The 18880-nt window shown below is 40.7% G+C and overlaps 1 protein-coding gene across 1 annotated transcript in view; it reads right to left on the bottom strand.

The window, feature by feature from the left end:
- LOC149778476 (integrator complex subunit 5-like) overlaps positions 1 to 18880 on the bottom strand; it is a 104452-nt gene that overhangs the window by 15057 nt on the left and 70515 nt on the right. Inside the window, exon 17 of the mRNA XM_089939340.1 lies at positions 18165 to 18427. Coding sequence (XP_089795466.1) covers positions 18165 to 18427 — 263 coding nt within the window. The remainder of the gene's footprint in view (positions 1 to 18164; positions 18428 to 18880) is intronic.

The raw sequence follows: 18880 nt of genomic DNA, 5'->3' as shown, positions 1-18880 counted from the left end.
TGCACTGCTCGCAGAGAATGCTTGAAACTCCTGACCAGTAATCTGTGAGGTGACTTTGGTCTGTTGAGATGTCAGAGTACACCAAGCATATGACCCACTTTTCAGCCACGAAGAAGAAAGGGCCTGACACATGAAATCCTGTATTCTGGCGCACATTGAAAGGAAGAGATGTTTGCATGTGTCACAACTTGGTCACGGTACCTTTCAAGTTGGTACTTGAGAGCCCAAACAGGATCTTGCATGGCTGCTGTTCTCAACCTGTCTATGGAAGAGAGTGAGACAGTGACCACAATCATAAAAAACTGCTCCTGGTGCACCTTATGATCATAATATATAACAAAATAATCATTTGAAAAACTAACAAACTTACCAAAAAATTTCAACTTGACTTGAATTGTCACATGAATATGTTCTCCAATACTATTGGTGCTTAAGTTATTTCATGTGCATGTCAGTGTTCACATCATGATGAAGTCAAAATAATTTTTGCAGCAAATATATTATACTTCTCTCTTTTCATAACAAATCCATAAAATAAACAACCAAGTATAACAATTATATACAAATAATCCCATACATTCACTTGTCTTTTTCTCCAATGGATACAACCTGTTGATATTCCAGTTGTGCTCTTTTGCCACTTTGGCAACGATTTGTTTAGCCTTTCTTTTTCACTGACTTTTTTGGCTCTAAGTGCAATCTTTTCCTTCTCAATGAGAGCCTTTACTTTTTCAAGCTGGTGCTTGTATTGGCAACATGCAGTATGCATATTTTGACAGAGAGCTACATCTGTTCTCTCATGCAGGAAATCTTTCTTCTTATAGTAATTAATTGCACTTTTTCCAGATGCCTTCAAAACTTCGATTTTTCCATATGCAGCTTCTTTTTTAGGTTCATGTTCCAAAATCTTCCAATGGCAATTGACGTAGAGCAGAGGTCACAAAATGCCAGTCCTCTAGTGTGTAGTTTTCTTATAAACTGACCAACTAAATTTCTGTCGACTTTTCACTCCAGCCATTCCCATTTCCATGTTTTTTAAAACCCTTATCTAAACTTCTCGTGTCATGGTCTCTCTCAACAACTTGGTACTCCATTTTTTTTGTTGCTGCAAGCGCGCTTCTTCTTTTCATAGCCATCAGTTTCCATTATACAAAGATTCATTGGATGAATTTAAACATTTGTACAATCAGAATACTCTTTACGAGAGTTGTGGGCTAACTAATATATGGAACAAATATGTTACAAGGGTCGTAGCGGAATGGGACCGAACAGACCATTTTTTAAAAATCGGATCGAAGATGATTAAAAAAAAACGGACTATATCAAGAAAAATCGGATTTAAGTCAGGAGAAAAGCGAAATTCGCCTTTAAAATGGAGAAAAATCATGTCTGAATGATATGACGCTGATAGTGTGGCTAGATGGATGGATCTATCACTAAGATCCCCACATGAACTATTTGGCTGGACCATTTAAATGAGAAGGTCCCCATGCTGGGATGACTGGACTGCCAGTGTCAGCTGGATGGTTGGCAATGTTTGGACTGCCAGTGACAGCTGATCGACCTGTAACAGTACAAAAGTATTAAGAGTCGGACGCAATGGAAAGCCATGCACCCTGACTTGCAACCCAAATGCCATGCTTGGACATATGGGGGGTGGGGACTTATGCCTAGTGGGCTGCCTAAAATTGGGGAATACTCCTCAATGAAGCGGTATTGCCAACAATGAACCATAGGTTCTCTTCCTTGATTTATTCCGTCTTTCATTCCCTTCAATGCCAAAAGGATGATTGCTCTGAATGTGTATTTCATGCATAAACATTTCTCCTGAAATGACACATGAAGAGAAAACAAAGCAAAGATTAGCAAATTAGTAAGTGACTAACTAGCTACTAGCATAAATTGTCAAATCAGTATATGAGTGATGAACTAACATGGAAGCTCAGACTTTCACTGACTATGCATTATAGATGCTGCATATCATAAATCGTGTATACAGTAATACCTCGAACATTTGCGAGGTTAGGTTCCAGAACCAGTCGCGGATCAGGAGGAAGCGCGAATGTTTGGTACGAGTCACTAAAAATGCTAATAAATGCTTATTTCTAGGGTTTAAACCCTAAATATAACCCAAATCATGCTCCCAAAGCACTTTAATTTCATTTAAAAGTTAGCTTAATACATTACCCTTAAAAAGATAAATAAATGGTTGACGTAAAAATAGAGTACAGTATCGCCTAATGGGTATTTGCCACACTAGCGCATTTACAGTATGGTACATGTATACTAATATTACCCCTATACTAACTCATTGGCTGCCGTTTTCTTTTGCACTCACAGTAAGGTAAAACCAAGTAACGAATGGGACTGTAAACTTAATGACTAACGTTTTCTTTGTCATTGTCAGGAAGGTAAACTAGGTAAACTTCATATGTCACAGAAGTCATATAACGAAGGTACAATTCAATAAAATAAAGAAAACATGTACGCAGAGGGTACCAATGAAAATTTCATGAATCCATGAATTCATGAATCCAGAAACGCGAATGCACGAGGTATTACTGTATATAGTATAAACAAAACATGAGTCATGGTAGACTTCCATGCTCTGAAGTTGTATATAAATCCTTTAAATGACATTCTGCTGAAACAACACAAATACACAAATTAAAGCAGAAACTAGTATTGTACTGAAATTACTAGGTCACTAAAACAATGTCGTAACAGAACAGCGAAAGTCTTGGATCAGAAACCTATGGCCCTGTTATTAACTTGTGCACAATGCTTAGTTAATAATTAAACCATAATGTTATCAAAACAGCATTAAACATGAAAAAACTAAGCATAAATATCAAGCAGCACTTCAAAAATTCTCTAAGAAGAGTTCCGAAACAGAAAAGGTAAGCGAAACAAAGTCAAAGCTAGGTTAACTCATAATGGCCTTGCATGAGGTCAATGATAGCATGGTGGGACGGTGGTTTTAAAAGAAAAAGTCCTGAAAGGAGACAAAATTACTCAAGAATTAGCAGAAATTTAACATAATGCATACAACCTATAATAGATCGATAATGAATGTTGAATGGGCCCATAGGAACACAAAAAATAGGCTGGATTGTTGGAGACACCGGACTGTGCCCAGGGGAAGTAATGGACAGGCGTATTGCTCTTTGTCTACTAATACAGACATGGATTTTTTGTCTCTTTGTAGGGCTGGATTCACAAGGTAACATGCTAATATTCGTAATGTAATGTAATTGGGGAATGTATAAAACACATAATCTAGCCAAAATCCTCAAGAACATCAAAAGCAGTGGAGATTAAGGAAAACTCATGGACCTAAGAGCAATGTAAAGAATGAGCAGCAGGGGGGCGAATCCGACATTTTGTCCAATCGTTATTTTGCTTAATTAATATTTCTGCACTCAGCGGATCCTGTGTAGTCAGCGCCGGTAAAAAAAAAACGACGACGGTCCATCCTACACGACGGTGACGTCAATTGGTTTAATACACTTTTCTGCGCGTCGATCCCAGCGTCGTCAGCGTCCGGTAAACACAGCGACGACCGCGTCGATGTCATTGCCCCCCCTGCTGCTAAGAAGTTATTTACAATGAAAATTAGTTACAATTTAACCGAATATTTGATACGATATCATGTCCGAGGATCATGTAAATTTATCGTTACAAATCCATGTGGGGTCGACTGAGCATGACTAAAAAAGTTTCGAAAACCATTAAAGTCCATGTCACCGCCACACCAAGTTTGCCAGATATTTCGTAGCGTGTGTGTATCAACGCCGTTGAATACAGCAAGAATATTACAGTTGTCTCTGATTACTTTTGGAATCTGAGTGTATCGTTGAGTGACATATATCACGTCGGTGTTTTTATGCCTGCCTCTGGAAAATATCCTAGCTGGGTTTTTTTGATTGTCTAACATAACATCATCGTACACGACTAGATTGTTAACGTCGCCATCAATATCATCAATACCTGGTGCATCACTGATATCTGTAATAAACTCAATAACATTTTTTTCAGCGATCGCTGATGCATTCTTGTTAAAATCTTTCAACACCTCGTAGCATCGTTGATCATCCACGCTAGGGGCGATTAAATACAACTTATCCCACTTCATCCATCTCATTATTAAATTGAGTAACAATTGCATCTTGCCGGATCCAGATGGTCCGATGATAATCATCCGGATCGAGTTTGGTAACGCTGCAACATGCTTAACTGGTTCTCTTGTTTTAGTCGCCGAAAAATCAATTATATTCATATCTCTATACATAAATTATGGATTTATATTGTGTGAAGTGTAGAGTGCGTACTGGCACAAATGATATGACAACCGTTACAACAAGAAATAACAGATCGGCACTTACTGGTAAGTGTGTACAATGCGGTACAAAGAAATTTAGATTTATTTCTGCTAGACCCGGGGATGCTTTAAAAAAAAGCGAGGAGGTGATATTGCAGCCAAGTTATCAAAACTCCCCGGAATACCGTGGGCAAAGTATCCAGGAGAAAAGCACCTCCCAGGATATAGCTACTGTGGCCCCGGAACACGATTAGATATTAGACTCGATGATCAAAATCAGCCCAAACCCGGTGAGTATCCAATAAACGCTATCGATAAGGCGTGTCATGCTCATGATGTTGCTTACTACAAAAGTAGCGATCTGCAACAGCGTCATATCGCGGATGTAAAATTAATTCACACGTTAAATACCATTCCTGATAAATCCCTCAAAGAAAAGTTGGCTTCATGGTTGGTAAAATCGGCTATGAAAGGTAAATTAATGATTGGAAGCGGAGCTTCTCGCGCTGGTAATTGAAAACGCTAGCGTTTATAATAACAACATGGAATCCATCTATTATTCTCCGAGAGGATACTGGAAGGGGAAGGCCGCAATTGGTAAACTCGCAAGTGCTGCAAAAGTAACAAAGGCCGTTGCGGCTAATTGGTTATCCAAACAGGCTATATGGCAAATCTATCTACCGCCACCTAAACAAATCAACTTCTCGCGCTTTGATGTTACCGTACCCAATGAAGTTCATCAAGCTGATATACTATTTCTGCTGCATGACAACGGTTACAAATACGCGCTAACTGTAGTTGATGTTGCGAGTCGATACAAACAAGCGGAGCCGTTAAAAACAAAGTCAGCAACTGAAGTAGCCGATGCGTTTGAGCGGATTTACCGAAGGGGTCCTCTGCGCTGGCCAAATCTATTACAAGTTGATCCTGGCAATGAATTTCACGGCGCTGTTTTATCAACGCTGAAACATCATAGCGTCGCGATACGACGAGGTCATACTGCGCTACATCGTGATCAGGCAATTGTTGAACGATTCAATCGGACTCTTGCTGAACGGTTATTTGGATATCAATACGCGAAAGAATTCATCCAGGAAAAACGATCTCGTGAATGGGTTAAAAGATTACCAGGCGTAATTGCAGCGTTAAATAACGAGATTACCCGAGCAATCAACATGAAGCCCAGCGACGCGATTAAAAAAAAGTATATACCCGGAAGATCAAAAATAGATAGCGTTTCCAAGCCGATTCTCGGCGATGTCACTGTTAGATATCTGTATGAACCAGGAGAGCTTGAAGGCGGTAAAAAAAGAGCTACTGATCCTATTTGGAGTGTTACCACACATAACATATCAACGATAACACGATCAACTGGTAGACCACCGATCTATAGACTGGATTCAACTGCTCCTCAGTGCGGATTTACTAGCGAGCAACTACAAGTGATACCTGACGATACTCAATTGCCCCCGCGTGGTCTTAACTAGCGCCGTTGCGTCTATTGCACTCAAGACAAGTTAACCTCACATTACCACGGATATGACCGAGACTGTTATCGATCCTGTCCATGGTAAATTGGCCAGCGTCTTTATCCGAATAACGCCAGTGCATTACACAATTGCAACTCCCGCAGTGATTATTCTGTTGTTGTCGTAACGCAATTATTAATTCGGCATCAATATCAAAACGCCGCTGTTTTTTTTTATCCTGTTGGTGGTAACCCGAGAGTCTTCTATCAATGACGCTAGCATCAATAATGTCATCGTTGTCACTGGCTTCGTCAATAACAATTCTTCGAAGCTGATTCATTCTCCGCACTCTGGACACTGCAAGATAGACTAGATTTGACCATTCGATGCGATTATCAACTATCCAAACAATTGTATCCGTGATAGTCAATCCCTGCAAGGAATGTATTGTCGTTGCGTATCCTAGCGTCCACGGGGATTTATCAGCACGTAGCGCGTCCTCGACGACGCTGATATCAACGAGCACAATATCATTCAGCACAAGAATTTGTTTTTTTGTCCCTGACGCTGTCGGGCCCGGGATTTCAACTTCAATGTTCTGCCGCCGTGTGTCCGCGGGTCTATAACATAACGGCACTGGGCGCGTTGGAAACTTTTCCTTATGCAACGTAAACAACTTCCGCTGAAGTGTGTCTCTGACTATCTTTCTACTCGTTACAATCAAATCGCTTGGTCTCCATGTTTCCCAGAATTCATTTAACGGCGTTTCCGGAATCACCTCGCGGATTATTTCACATTGAACTCTATCCGGCTGTAATCTGATTAATTTTTTAACCTCGCGTAGTTGTTCATCAAGTGCTCGGTAATCAGTATCGGTTTCTTCATAATAGTCCACAAAATTCTTTAACCAATCATGTGGACCCTCGCCGACAAATGGTGGTGGTTGGCCATGGTCGCCACACATGATTACCGCTGTATTCGCGCGCAGCAACCACTCAAGAAACATTTGTAAAACATCTAACGAAACAGTACATATCTCATCCCAGATGATAACCTCAGGAATAAATTTTTCCCCCATTCGATCAGGAGTCCACTCACCGCCGCTGTATCGAAAAAAGCTGTGATAAGTAACGGCGTCAACATTTCGTTGTTTTATCTCTCGCGCTAGTCTATGGGTCGGTGTAAGCACGATTATACTTGCCCGCGTTCGAAATAATTCAATTGCCCGAGTCGTCTTTCCTGACCCGCCACAGCCGCTTAAATAAACTGTTTTGTGTCTACAAATTGGATCAGAACACGGTGGTGCATTAGACCATTCTGATAATTTATCACCGCGTAAGTAATTATTTTCAACGGTGACATTTGCTGACGGGGAATAATCGCGTCGTATTTCATTTTTAATTCTCCATATACCCCAACTCTCGTCCGGACTAGTAAACTCGGCTATGTTTCCCTTATACTTTACGTCTATGTAAAATGAATCAACGGCTACTCTAACCGTGGTGTCGGGAAATCTATTTATCATCGAGAATAAATTGATAGCGGTGTAACCCAGCATAGACGCCCTCAAATGTGGATATGCCGGGCTGTCTCCATCGCTGTAGGTAACAACTGTACCCAACCTTGTTCCATTGGACAAGAAAGCTGTTTTGCAGTTCACGTATCTATTTTTTGCCACTGCGTCCTTGATTACGAAATCATATTCTGCGTCATCTATAATCAGCCGTGAGCAATATCGTTTGTAGTCGCAGTTTTTTCCACCTTGTGTGAACTTACCAATTATTCTTCTACCGAGATCTTTTGCCTCGCGGTTTCGTTGGTTGAATATCCTTTTGGACCAATCGATGATATATTCCTCGTCGGCATCAATGTGTTTTCTGGATTCGTCAATTATGCTATCTAGATGCTCTGGTTCTGGTAACCAGACTTCAGTCTGCGCCCGGTATGATATAATCGCGTCACTGACAATCAACGATACAAGCATGCTACAATCAATCATATACCGTAGCAGCGCTATTGGCAGCCACTTCTTTTCAGTCATGTGTCTACCAATCCAAATATAGCAACAGCGATGAAGTCCTGCCGCGAATTCAAATGATACTATGCGAGCGAATCCGGTTAAATCAAAATCAGGCAGTGGTCCATTAATAGCAACACGAGTCATTTCATGTCCAGGGTGACCAAATCGTTTAAAGTACTCAGCGGCGGATCCATACCTGAGAAAACTCGCTGGATAACAGGCAACCATATCAACGGAAATCATAGCGTCGCGGTTGTATTCAGTGTTCCATAGTCCACCGTGATAGTATTCCAAACAACTGGATTGTACATCCGGTAGAAATTCCTTGCGCGTTGGTCTCCACGCATTTTTCCTTGCTGCAACATGAGCCGCAACCGATGGAATCGTAAAACAATTTGTTAGCAGTTGTTCATCATGCTCTTCAAATTCCATGGCGGTTTTTTTCATCTTGTTGTGAAACGCTTCAGTGCGATATAATTCACCGTTTGGTCTTACAAACTGATCAAAGGTATCCGCATCGTTTTCAGCGCTGCGAAGTAACCACACTGACACAGGGTCGTTTTTACACAAACAAGCAATAGCATCAAATAGTTTCCTCTCCGCGAGAAAACCATCCTCTCCCAGGAATTCCCCCGGGATATACTTTACTGTTCTATCCCGTGGAAATATTGTGACCGCGGGCGTCCACGCGTGTTCGTTATGATCAATAATTTTGATTGGGGCTCCATTTGATTTATACTTTGATTCATATAATACTTCACCGGTTATTGTTGTAACGGTTATTGGAAATCTCAGCGACGTTTCTAATTTCGCTATGTCGCTGATGGTTGCTCCTCGCTCGCGCACTGTCTCCTCCCATTGGTTTATTTTGCTACGTCGTAAATCGGTCAGTTTATTTCCTCGACACGCATTTGTAAAATGCTCTATTACTCGTTCTGCTACACAATTTATCCCCGTTGACTGTTTCATCGGCGCTAGTTTTCCGATATCAGGTTTCTTATTTAACGGGTATATTCCATAGACAACTGCTGTTTCAGGATACGCTCGTTCATAGTATGGTCTGTCAATTCCGGTTAACAGCCCTGGCTTGGAGTCGCGGCTAACAATAACTGTTTTCTTGTCGCTGAGAACTGGTTCAAATTTATCACGTATGATCCAATTACCTGATTCCACCCGGACAATGAATTTTACTCTGAAGAAATACTTTTTACCGTCAAGTTGTGATATTATCGTTGCCGCGCGTTTGTCGTTCATGGTAGCATCAACAACGCCATCAATTCGAAATGTTGACCAACTATGAGATGCACCATCACGCTTGAATTCATTGATACAGTCGCGTATTTTATTCAACAGGGTTCTATCGTTTATTAACGCTTTTGGTGCGTCCTTGAGGACTCTATCGAGATTAAACTTAATATTTTTCCAGGGCTTAATTGCTGCTAATCTCTCGAACTCCTCCATATAATTAAAACAAGTATTTAAATGAAAGAATATAGTATAATGAATCACTGCAAATGGTTGATGATTGGGTCGACAACCCCGTGCAATAAATCATGTAGAGGTGAATTCTGCGGGTATCATTTACAAAGCGTTCGTAATGGTTCTCTTGGCCCCCTACCGTGCTTGGTTTGCCACGTTGGTGTAAGAGGAAAATCACAGTTGTGTATCAATTGTGGCGGAAAGCGATACAGGGAGTTAAAACGTTATTATGATAAACGAATAAAAAATGCCGTCATTGACCCCACCGCTGACTCAGTCATCAAAACTCCTCAAGACTACATTGCAAGGCTTATAATTAAACCAAATAATGAATTAGACAAGTAGTATTATTATACAAATGAACCAAGAATTTCAGCCGCATCCTGTGCTCGTTAATTACGAGGCATCTCGCGACGGCGTTGTTAGAAATTGTAGACTGAAGAAGCCGGTTGGTACCGTAAATAATCAGGGGTATTTGATGTTTGGTGCCGGAAAGAAGAATTATTATGTTCATAGGGTGGTATTTGAAGTATTCAACGGATTAATCGAGAATGGGTTTGTGATTGATCATATTAATAATAATAAGACTGATAATTCTCTTATAAACTTGCAAGCCATCTCGCAAAGTCAAAATACCAAAAAAGGCCAAACTGGTAAGTTTTCAAAGCAAGCAAAAAGCGTAAAGTCATTTGATACAACAACGCACGAAGAAAAAATATTTCAGTCGATGAATGAGGCAGGAAAATATTTCGATATTTGTAGAGCCTCAATACGATTTGTTGCAGAAGGAATACAGAATTCAGCGATCTCAAAAAAGACGGGTCACAGAATTCGATTTTCATATGTAACAGAATCCTCCGATTATATCAGCGAGTGACAAGGTCACCGGCGCCTATGGCGCTGACGAAGTCGCCATGACGAAATACTTCATACTAGATAACACACCTCGGGATTGATACGCAGGGTTCATTTTGTAAAATAATTTTTTTTTTATTTAGAAATAAAGATATTTATAAGAATATGAATATCGAAGACATCAATAATATATTAACCGAGATTTTAAAATTAAAAAATCAAGGAATTGTATTATCTGATAAGCTTGATAACCAAAAAATATTGTCCGATTATGAAATTATTAACGAGCAATCAAAGAAAGGTCGATATACCCTGCCACGCGAGTATTCTTTTATAAAGTGATTACAATATACGATCAATGAAAACTTGTATGGCAATGACGTAAATGCATTTATTGGACTATTTACTGCCGTTGAGACAGTACGAAAAAAACTCGGACAGGCTTTTGAACGACGCCGGGAGATTTCTAATAAAATTAAAAACATTAGAAGGATTATAGACGAAAACTCCCTGGAGCCCCCGATGGGACATATCCCCCCGCCACACTCGGCGGGAAATTAGAAATTACGGAGCAATTGCAATAATGGTAGGCGAATCACTTACTACTCGGCTAGCCAGAAAGCGGCTAGTAGCGCTTAAAAAGTTCATACCGTTACGAGACAGGGTCCGAAAACAACTTCAAACGCGGCAACAACTACAAACTGATTTTGCTGTTGGAAGCGAACAGCTCTTTGCTCCGGTAACTAAAGCGACCAAAGATGTTACGGCAGCAACTGTGCCCGTCCTCGGTGCGCTTGAAAAGATAGCGGCTCAGACCGAACAAACAAAAGAGTCTCTGGAAACACTCCCTGCGAAAATAGCGGTTGCTACAACACACCAACGGAGGGAGAGGCCGCCACCACTCGCTATAACGGACCCACAAGAACCTTATGTTACAATAGCTGATGAAGAAGAACTAGGCGCCACCGCAAGAGAACCAGAAGAAGAAATACCGGAAGAAATACCGGAAGAAATAGAGAAAGAGGGGAATATACCATGTAATGTACTTAAAAAGAGCACAATAGACACAATTAGAAATCTCGGCTACGAAGGATTAGTTAATTTTACTGTTACAAATTTTGCTAAGGACACACGAGATGAGCATATCAATAGCGGCTACGAGAAAAATATAAGGTCGTTAAAGGACTGGACAAGAATAGTGTATTTGGCAAATAAATATAAAAATGAATTACCACCGCGTGATAATAATTATATAATATTCCACAATAAAGTAAAAAGTGAAAGACCAAAACACGGAAAAGGATACTCTGTTGGTAAAGACGTTACTTGTCCTGGTAGTGTTCTCAGTGATATATCATGGCTAGAAATACTAATCGGAGGAAAACGAGCCGGAAATAACTCTCCGGAAATAATCAATGAGGCCGCTGATATTTGCAGGCAGTTATTTGCCGGTGGTATCATGGACATAAATGTATATCGAACGCTCATAGACGAACTCGTGGACCACGGTCATTACAGCGATTGACCAATCACTGGTGACCAATCACTGGTGATCAATCACTAATTGGAAAACACTGGTGTTTTTATAATAAAGATGATTATACACTACAACCATGATAAACCAGTCAGCGTCTACGTGGTAAACTCACGATTGCCTGTATACCGCGCGTGGTACGGAGACGGTGTCGGTAGCACCATTGCGGGGTTATTTACAAGAATGGCTCCAAAAGTAGCGCCGTTAGCTAAACAATTAGGAATGAAGGCTATTGATGTTATTCGTGATAAGGGAATCAGCGCTATTGGAGATGTTGCCGGAAGGGCGTTTTCTGCAGCAAAGGACAAACTAATGTCGTTGGTAAAATCCAAGGGATTTTCACGAAAAAGAAAACAGAAACCACCGGTGATGCCATCAACGACAGTGATGCCTGCAAATGTCAGTAAAGTAATAAATAACGCCGTGGAAGAAAAACTAGAGTCGTTGGCGGCTCTGGCAAAGCCATCCACCGATGCAACAACCAACGCGCTCATGAACGCGATAGCGGGAAGTGGCCTACGACGAAAACGACGTTGATGAATTAAACATCAACATGATAAATAATAAAATGTTTGCGCAAACCGCTGATCCCGCGTTTGATATGGACGCCCCAGTGCGCAGGGATGATTCTGTCTGTGATTATCAATATTATTCTTATCATGCAATGCAACCGAATCTACGATCGCGAATTGAACTTCAAGTCCAAGATACCAGTAAATACTTTTTGCCGTGTGAGGCGTTTATCGAAATCGAAGGGGAACTTGTAACAAATGCTGCCGATAATGCACCATACGACAACAACCCGACTATCCGAGTTGGTTTCGTCAACAACGGCGTAATGGCATTATTTGAGAGCGCAAAATATCTCATTGACGGGCGAGAAATTGAATCAATAGAACGTGATGTTGATGTTGCAACAACAATAATCGGGCTAGCAAGATATTCTGATGATTATACAAGGTCGGCTGGTCCGTCTATGATGTTTGCAAAGGATATTACTGATAACGCTGAACACAACCAGTTTTCTAGGGTAAAGGCAACAAATGCCACCGCGGTTAATCCAGCACCAGTCGGGTATGTAAGACCAGCTGGGGACTTTGATGTCATAAATGTTATTACTAATTACAATCTAGGGTTTGCAACACGAGTAGGGATTTTGCAAGGACAACACCGACAGTTTTCATGCGCAATTCCACTGCATCATATATTCGGATTCTGTAGAAACGTCAGAAAAGTCATCTATGGGGCTAAGCACACAGTAGTACTCGTGCGAAAGGGTAATGATAATGATGCAATCTGGCATGATGCTGGTGTTGCCGACGGTAAGGTCAATATAAAAAATATAGTATTGTGGATGCCAGTAATGACCCCATCAATCACCGCAGAACAGCGATTACTCTCATTCATGGAGACAGGTGGTAAATCACTGTTGAGTTGGCTTACAGTAACCACTGATGCTAAAGAGGATAATATGGATGGTATTTTTACATGGCACCTGGCATCCAAACAGGGTGTTTCAGCCCGCGTCATATATTTGTAGCGCTACTGAATAAGGCGCGATTAGGTTCCCAAGAACGCAGCCATATGATATTTGATCAAATGGGTGTCAATGAGGTCTCGTTGAGAATAAACGGACAGCAGGAACCATCCGAGGATATACAACTCAATTACGGGGGTAACCAGATTGCACGCGTGTATCATCGATTGCTGTCGTATATGGGCCGCAATCAAAACGTCGATACCGGTTTACAAATATCGCAACTTGATTTCAAAAACCTGTATCCGATTTATTACTTTTCGCTGGAACATCTTGATTTAATGAGACAGTCCGTCGTTGATATACACTTCCGAGCTCGTGTGCAACGTCCTGGTGGTGTTGCCGAATATAGAGCGGTTGCTGTCATTCTCAGCGATAAATCAATGCTGCTAGAAGGCGTTGGTGGACGAATGAGAATCGTTGATGCACCAGTGGAAAACATGTAATTGAAAACATAAACGCGTTTACAATAAAAATGTTGTATAATGTTGTCAGTGTAGAGTTAACCGATGGTCAAGTCAAGAAATTACGATCAAAGTCGGCTAAACAATGCGGAACCACAATAACGCTGAAGCCGTCACAGATGGCAGGTGGTAATCATAAGATATCGTTGACGGCGCGTCAAATAAAACATTTCAACGATGCGATGAAGAATAAAAAGGGTGTTCAAATAGATTTTTCGGCCGCAGCAATTAAAGACATGGAAAAGACCGGTGGGATATTTCCGCTGTTAGCTGCGATTCCAGCGTTGATTGCCGCGGCGGCCCCAGCAGTGGCGAAGGCGGCGGCGTTAGGAGCCGTTGGTACCGCGGCGGGAATGGCATTGAAGAAGGCAACCGGGAAAGGCTATAAAAAAAAATGACCCGTAGCCAGAAAGGGTCTAAGACTACCGGGAACCCCGTATTCATGGTACTCGGGGAAGGGTCTAAGACTACCGGGAACCGTTTAATGACTCCTATGACTAATTTTGATTTAATAGATGCCGCAAACGCGTTAGCGATAAAAAACTTCAGAGGTGTTTTTATGAGGGATCAATTACCGACAAAACCAAGGAATATTGAAACCGGTATAATTAACCTCGATAAATCCTCCGGAGCGGGGACTCATTGGGTTGCATACGCAATTGATCCGCGTGCGATCGTCTATTTTGATTCATACGGGTTAGCCCCGCCAAACGAGTTCATGCGGTATATCCGGGCGTGTTCAGCCCCGGTTTTTTATTCCACGCTGCCAACACAACAATTAAGTGACCCACCGATATGCGGCCGTGAGGTATTGAACGTACTCGCGGCGATTTCATCATCGCGGAAACCACCTCATGTGGTTGTAAACGAATACACTAGTGGGGTCGTAGAGGCCCGGCGGGTTAATTAAAAACTGTTTTTTTTTACAATAATAATGATTGATATCTGGGGACGACCGGTTTTGGCGCTGAAAGAATCCACGGAAACGCTCGCCACCGATGACATAAAAAAACTAATCGAGGATGAAATCGCTGATACGTTAAATTTAACCAGTGTTGACCCGGGCGAAATAGTTGTATTTCAAGACCGCCAGGGTAAATTGAAATCCAGTAATGTGTCGCTGAATGACGTTTTAATACGACAGCGTGATGCCGCCGAGAACAATATCGCGTTGTATACCGATGACGGACGACTTAAATCAGGTGAATCCATCTTGACGATAAATGGAAAAATAAATAAACTGGGCGACAATTATATATCCGTGTCGGATTCGTTAAAAAATTTGTATGATAAATTTGACGCGCAAGTAAATCAGTTCGAAGGGATACAAAAGTCTGTCACTGATATACAACTCACCACTGCTAGTTTTTTTGGAACCCCGACGGTAACCGAACCGAATCTTGTGGGGATAAAAAGTACTATTTCGGAGTTTACAACGCTGTCGGGCCAATTTTACATGTTACGAAAAAATTTTAACAGGGCTGATAACACCATTGATAAATTCTTTGGTAAAAAAAATACCAAACCGGATGAAATTACAATAACTATAAATGATATCACTGCGTATGGACAGGAAATAGAAACAATCAAAAATGATGTTGAAACGATCAAAGCGGGGTTATATGTGCATATACGGGAAATAGGAACAATCAAACTTGATGTTACAGCGATCATAAATAATATAGACGCGCATACACAGGAAATAGGAACAATCAAAACTGATGTTACAGCGATTAAAAACAGACTACTGGAAATGACAAAAATAAAAATCCCTCATGAAAACACCATCAACACAGTATACACGATTCAGCATGGACCATTCACTTGGACTCCTACACAAAATATATTAAATATCACCGCAACTGTTAAGGGCATTTATCGATTGACACTGGTTTCAATGATGCAGTTTAATATAACATCGTCAAGTTCATTAGGGTTTAACAATACAATATCAACAATTATAGACAAGGACGCAACTGAACAGTTTACAATTAAAACCGATAATAAAAGTTTAACCAGGGCAATCATTACATGGTATGTGGAATTTGTAGCGGATCTAAGTAATTAAAAACACTAGCTCTTTTAAAATAAAAATGACCACCAAGGTAATTGAATCAGAGGTATCACCGACGTCACATCAATATCGATTCAATACCGTAAAAGAATTCTCCGCGAATTTGAAAACGCTTTCCGAACAATACCGTGTAAAAATAAAAAAATACCGTCGAAAAATAACCACCATCGACGCGGTCGTGTACTCGGTGTCAGGTATAGTAGCCGGTACCGGTGTTATTTTATCCACGGTGACCATGATGGCCCCGATCGCTGTTCCAATCGCTATCTCCGCGGCGACAACAATTGCTGGAGTCGCCAACGCAATCACTAGAAAGATATCATCGTGTTCTCAGAAAAAACTCAACGAGTATACAGTAAAACATCAAATAGTATCCGACGCGTACTCGAAATTATCCGGGTTGATCTCGTTGGCGATAGATAATTCGTTTATATCCGATGCTGAATTCTCCACGATGGTCCAGTTGTATGACTCCGCGATGTCAAAAATCGAGGATTTTCAACTGGAAGCTGGAAACCACGTGGCTGAAACCACTTCAATGGGCTTAAAACATTCTCCTGAAACCACTTCAATGGGCTTAAAACATTCTCCTGAAAACAAGCAGGTTGTTAATATTCGGTGTTGAAATTAAACACTAGAAACAGCGAATAATAATAATGTCGCTGAACCCCGAAGGGTTTCAATTACTTCAACGGATCGCGGAGAACACCACTCCGGTACAAACAAGTATGATATCGATAACATCAACGAAGCCAGAATTCAGTGTAAACTTCCCTTCTCCGATTCCAGTGAAGGAAATAGCGCTGGCAAAATTGCGAGTATATCACAGTTGGCCTAATATCCGAGCGGAAGCATTTAACGGACAACAACCTAAAAACTCGCTGGTTTTTGCATGGACAAATAAACCCGATGGGACCCCAGACTGGAATGAGGTTACAATACCAACTGGGTCATACCAAGTAGAACAAATCAATAAAGAATTTCAACGCAGGATAAAATCGATCACAGGAAAAGAATCAAAAATCGCTATTACGGTTCATGAACCGACGTTATCGTCGACGATTGAAATAAGCACACCGGGGTATATGGTTGATATTTATAACAGTTCAATAAGAACCATACTAGGTTGGCCCATGAATCCACCTAATGAAATCCCCGCGGACTTGCACACGAATGCGCAATCGTATCATGAAATTATTACCAGTTATCTGGATGATTTGTCTATTATAAAAAGCACGTTATTACCCAGCAAGTTTATATTTCAAGACAGGGATACCATGCAATGGTATTTTCCGTATAAGGAAACTCCTGAATCGCAAGTCATATTAACAATTAATTTAAATGATATCGCTAGTGTTTTTATCGAGATTAATCATAATTACCAATTTCAACTAAAACAACTACGGAAAACAAAAGCACGAAAACACGTTGAGGTGTTAAATCAACTTATATCAGACATGGAATATATCAATGAACGAATCGTTAAAGTAATATCCGCTAACAGCGATGGTAATAAACAAAAATTCCTAACCGAGTATAATATCACAGAAGCCGATTTACCCGATTTCAAGTTTCCAGGATACAACGCGCCAGAACTAAGAAAGTCTCTTAATGATTTTCTCGGTCCATCAATTATCCTCAGACACGATAACGGAGATGGTGGTAGGCATATTGCTCCATACAACGTAAATATCACATCGGTGATAGCAATCAATCTAGTGTGTGATGTTATCAAAGGGAGTTACCAGGTAGATACCAAGCAATCAAATCAAGCTCAACAGGGGTATATCCTTTATTCATTTTCACCAACAGCCCCTCCCGGATTCTTAATCGTTGAGAGCCCGATTAATCCGGTTTATATGCGATGCCATAATCAGTTTTTAACGAGAATTAATTTCAGACTTACTGATCAGTCAAATAACCTAATTGATCTACAAGAGGAGGAGTTAGTGATCACTCTGTTTGTAAGATCATTGTAAATAACTTCTTAGCAGCAGGGGGGGAAAATGACATCGACGCGGTCGTCGCTGTGTTTACCGGACGCTGACGACGCTGGGATCGGCTCGCAGAAAAGTGTATTAAACCAAATGACGTCACCGTCGTGTAGGATGGACCGTCGTCGTTTTTTTTTTACCGGCGCTGACTACACAGGATCCGCTGAGTGCAGAAATATTACTTAAGCAAAATAACGATTGGACAAAATGTCGGATTCGCCCCCCCTGCTGCTGAATGAAATTTAGGTCTGGTAATGCTCTTTGAGCTAAAGATATCAGCCAAAATAAATTTCTGTGACAATCTTGCTCCTGTAGCACAAGTGACAAAACGAGAGAAAGAGACAAGTGGACAGAGGTAAAAGACAATGATAGTTCTGTCATGTGAAGATTTCATCACATGTTAATTATGACATTTACCTTTCAACTGTCATTTTCAAAGTTTCTTCTTCTGGCCAGAAGCGGTTATTGTAAAGCACATCTGGTGTGGTCAATTCTACAATCAAACTACCTATTTGTCTACACAGATCAGCAGGTACTCTTAATACATATGAAGTCTTGTTTGAATGACTTTCATCTGCTGTGTCCATGGTAACCTCACTTTCATGGTTTTCCTCTGTCTGTTCCCTAGAACTGAGCCATAAGAGTTCTAAAAATAGCTTTTTGTTCCTTGTTATTATTTCCTGAAACAAAGAAACATGTACATATGTTCATGTGCGTGAAAAAAGAAATGCATTTAACTGAATAGAATCTAAAAGCTAGCTTGATGTTGATGATGTCTACTGGTGTAACATATTGATTTGAAGTTGTTGATATCTACTAGTGTAAAATACTGACTTGGTGTTGATGATGTCTACTAGTATAACATACTGACTTGGTGTTGATGATGTCTACTAGTGTAACATACTGACTGGTGTTGATGATGTCTACTGGTGTAACATATTGACTTGCTGTTGATGATATTTACTAGCGTAACGTATTGACTTGGTGTTGCTGATGTCTACAGGTGTAACATATTGACTTTAAGTTGCTGATGTCTACTGGTGTACCATACTGATCTGAAGTTGCTGATGTCTATTGGTGTAACATATTGAATTGATGTTGATGATGTCTACTGGTGTAACATATTGACTTGG

This window comes from Sinohyriopsis cumingii, chromosome 17 (assembly GCF_028554795.1).
Source record: "Sinohyriopsis cumingii isolate HCF-2022 chromosome 17, ASM2855479v2, whole genome shotgun sequence".
NCBI lineage: Eukaryota > Metazoa > Mollusca > Bivalvia > Unionida > Unionidae > Sinohyriopsis > Sinohyriopsis cumingii.
This window is presented reverse-complemented; position numbering and strand designations above follow the sequence as displayed.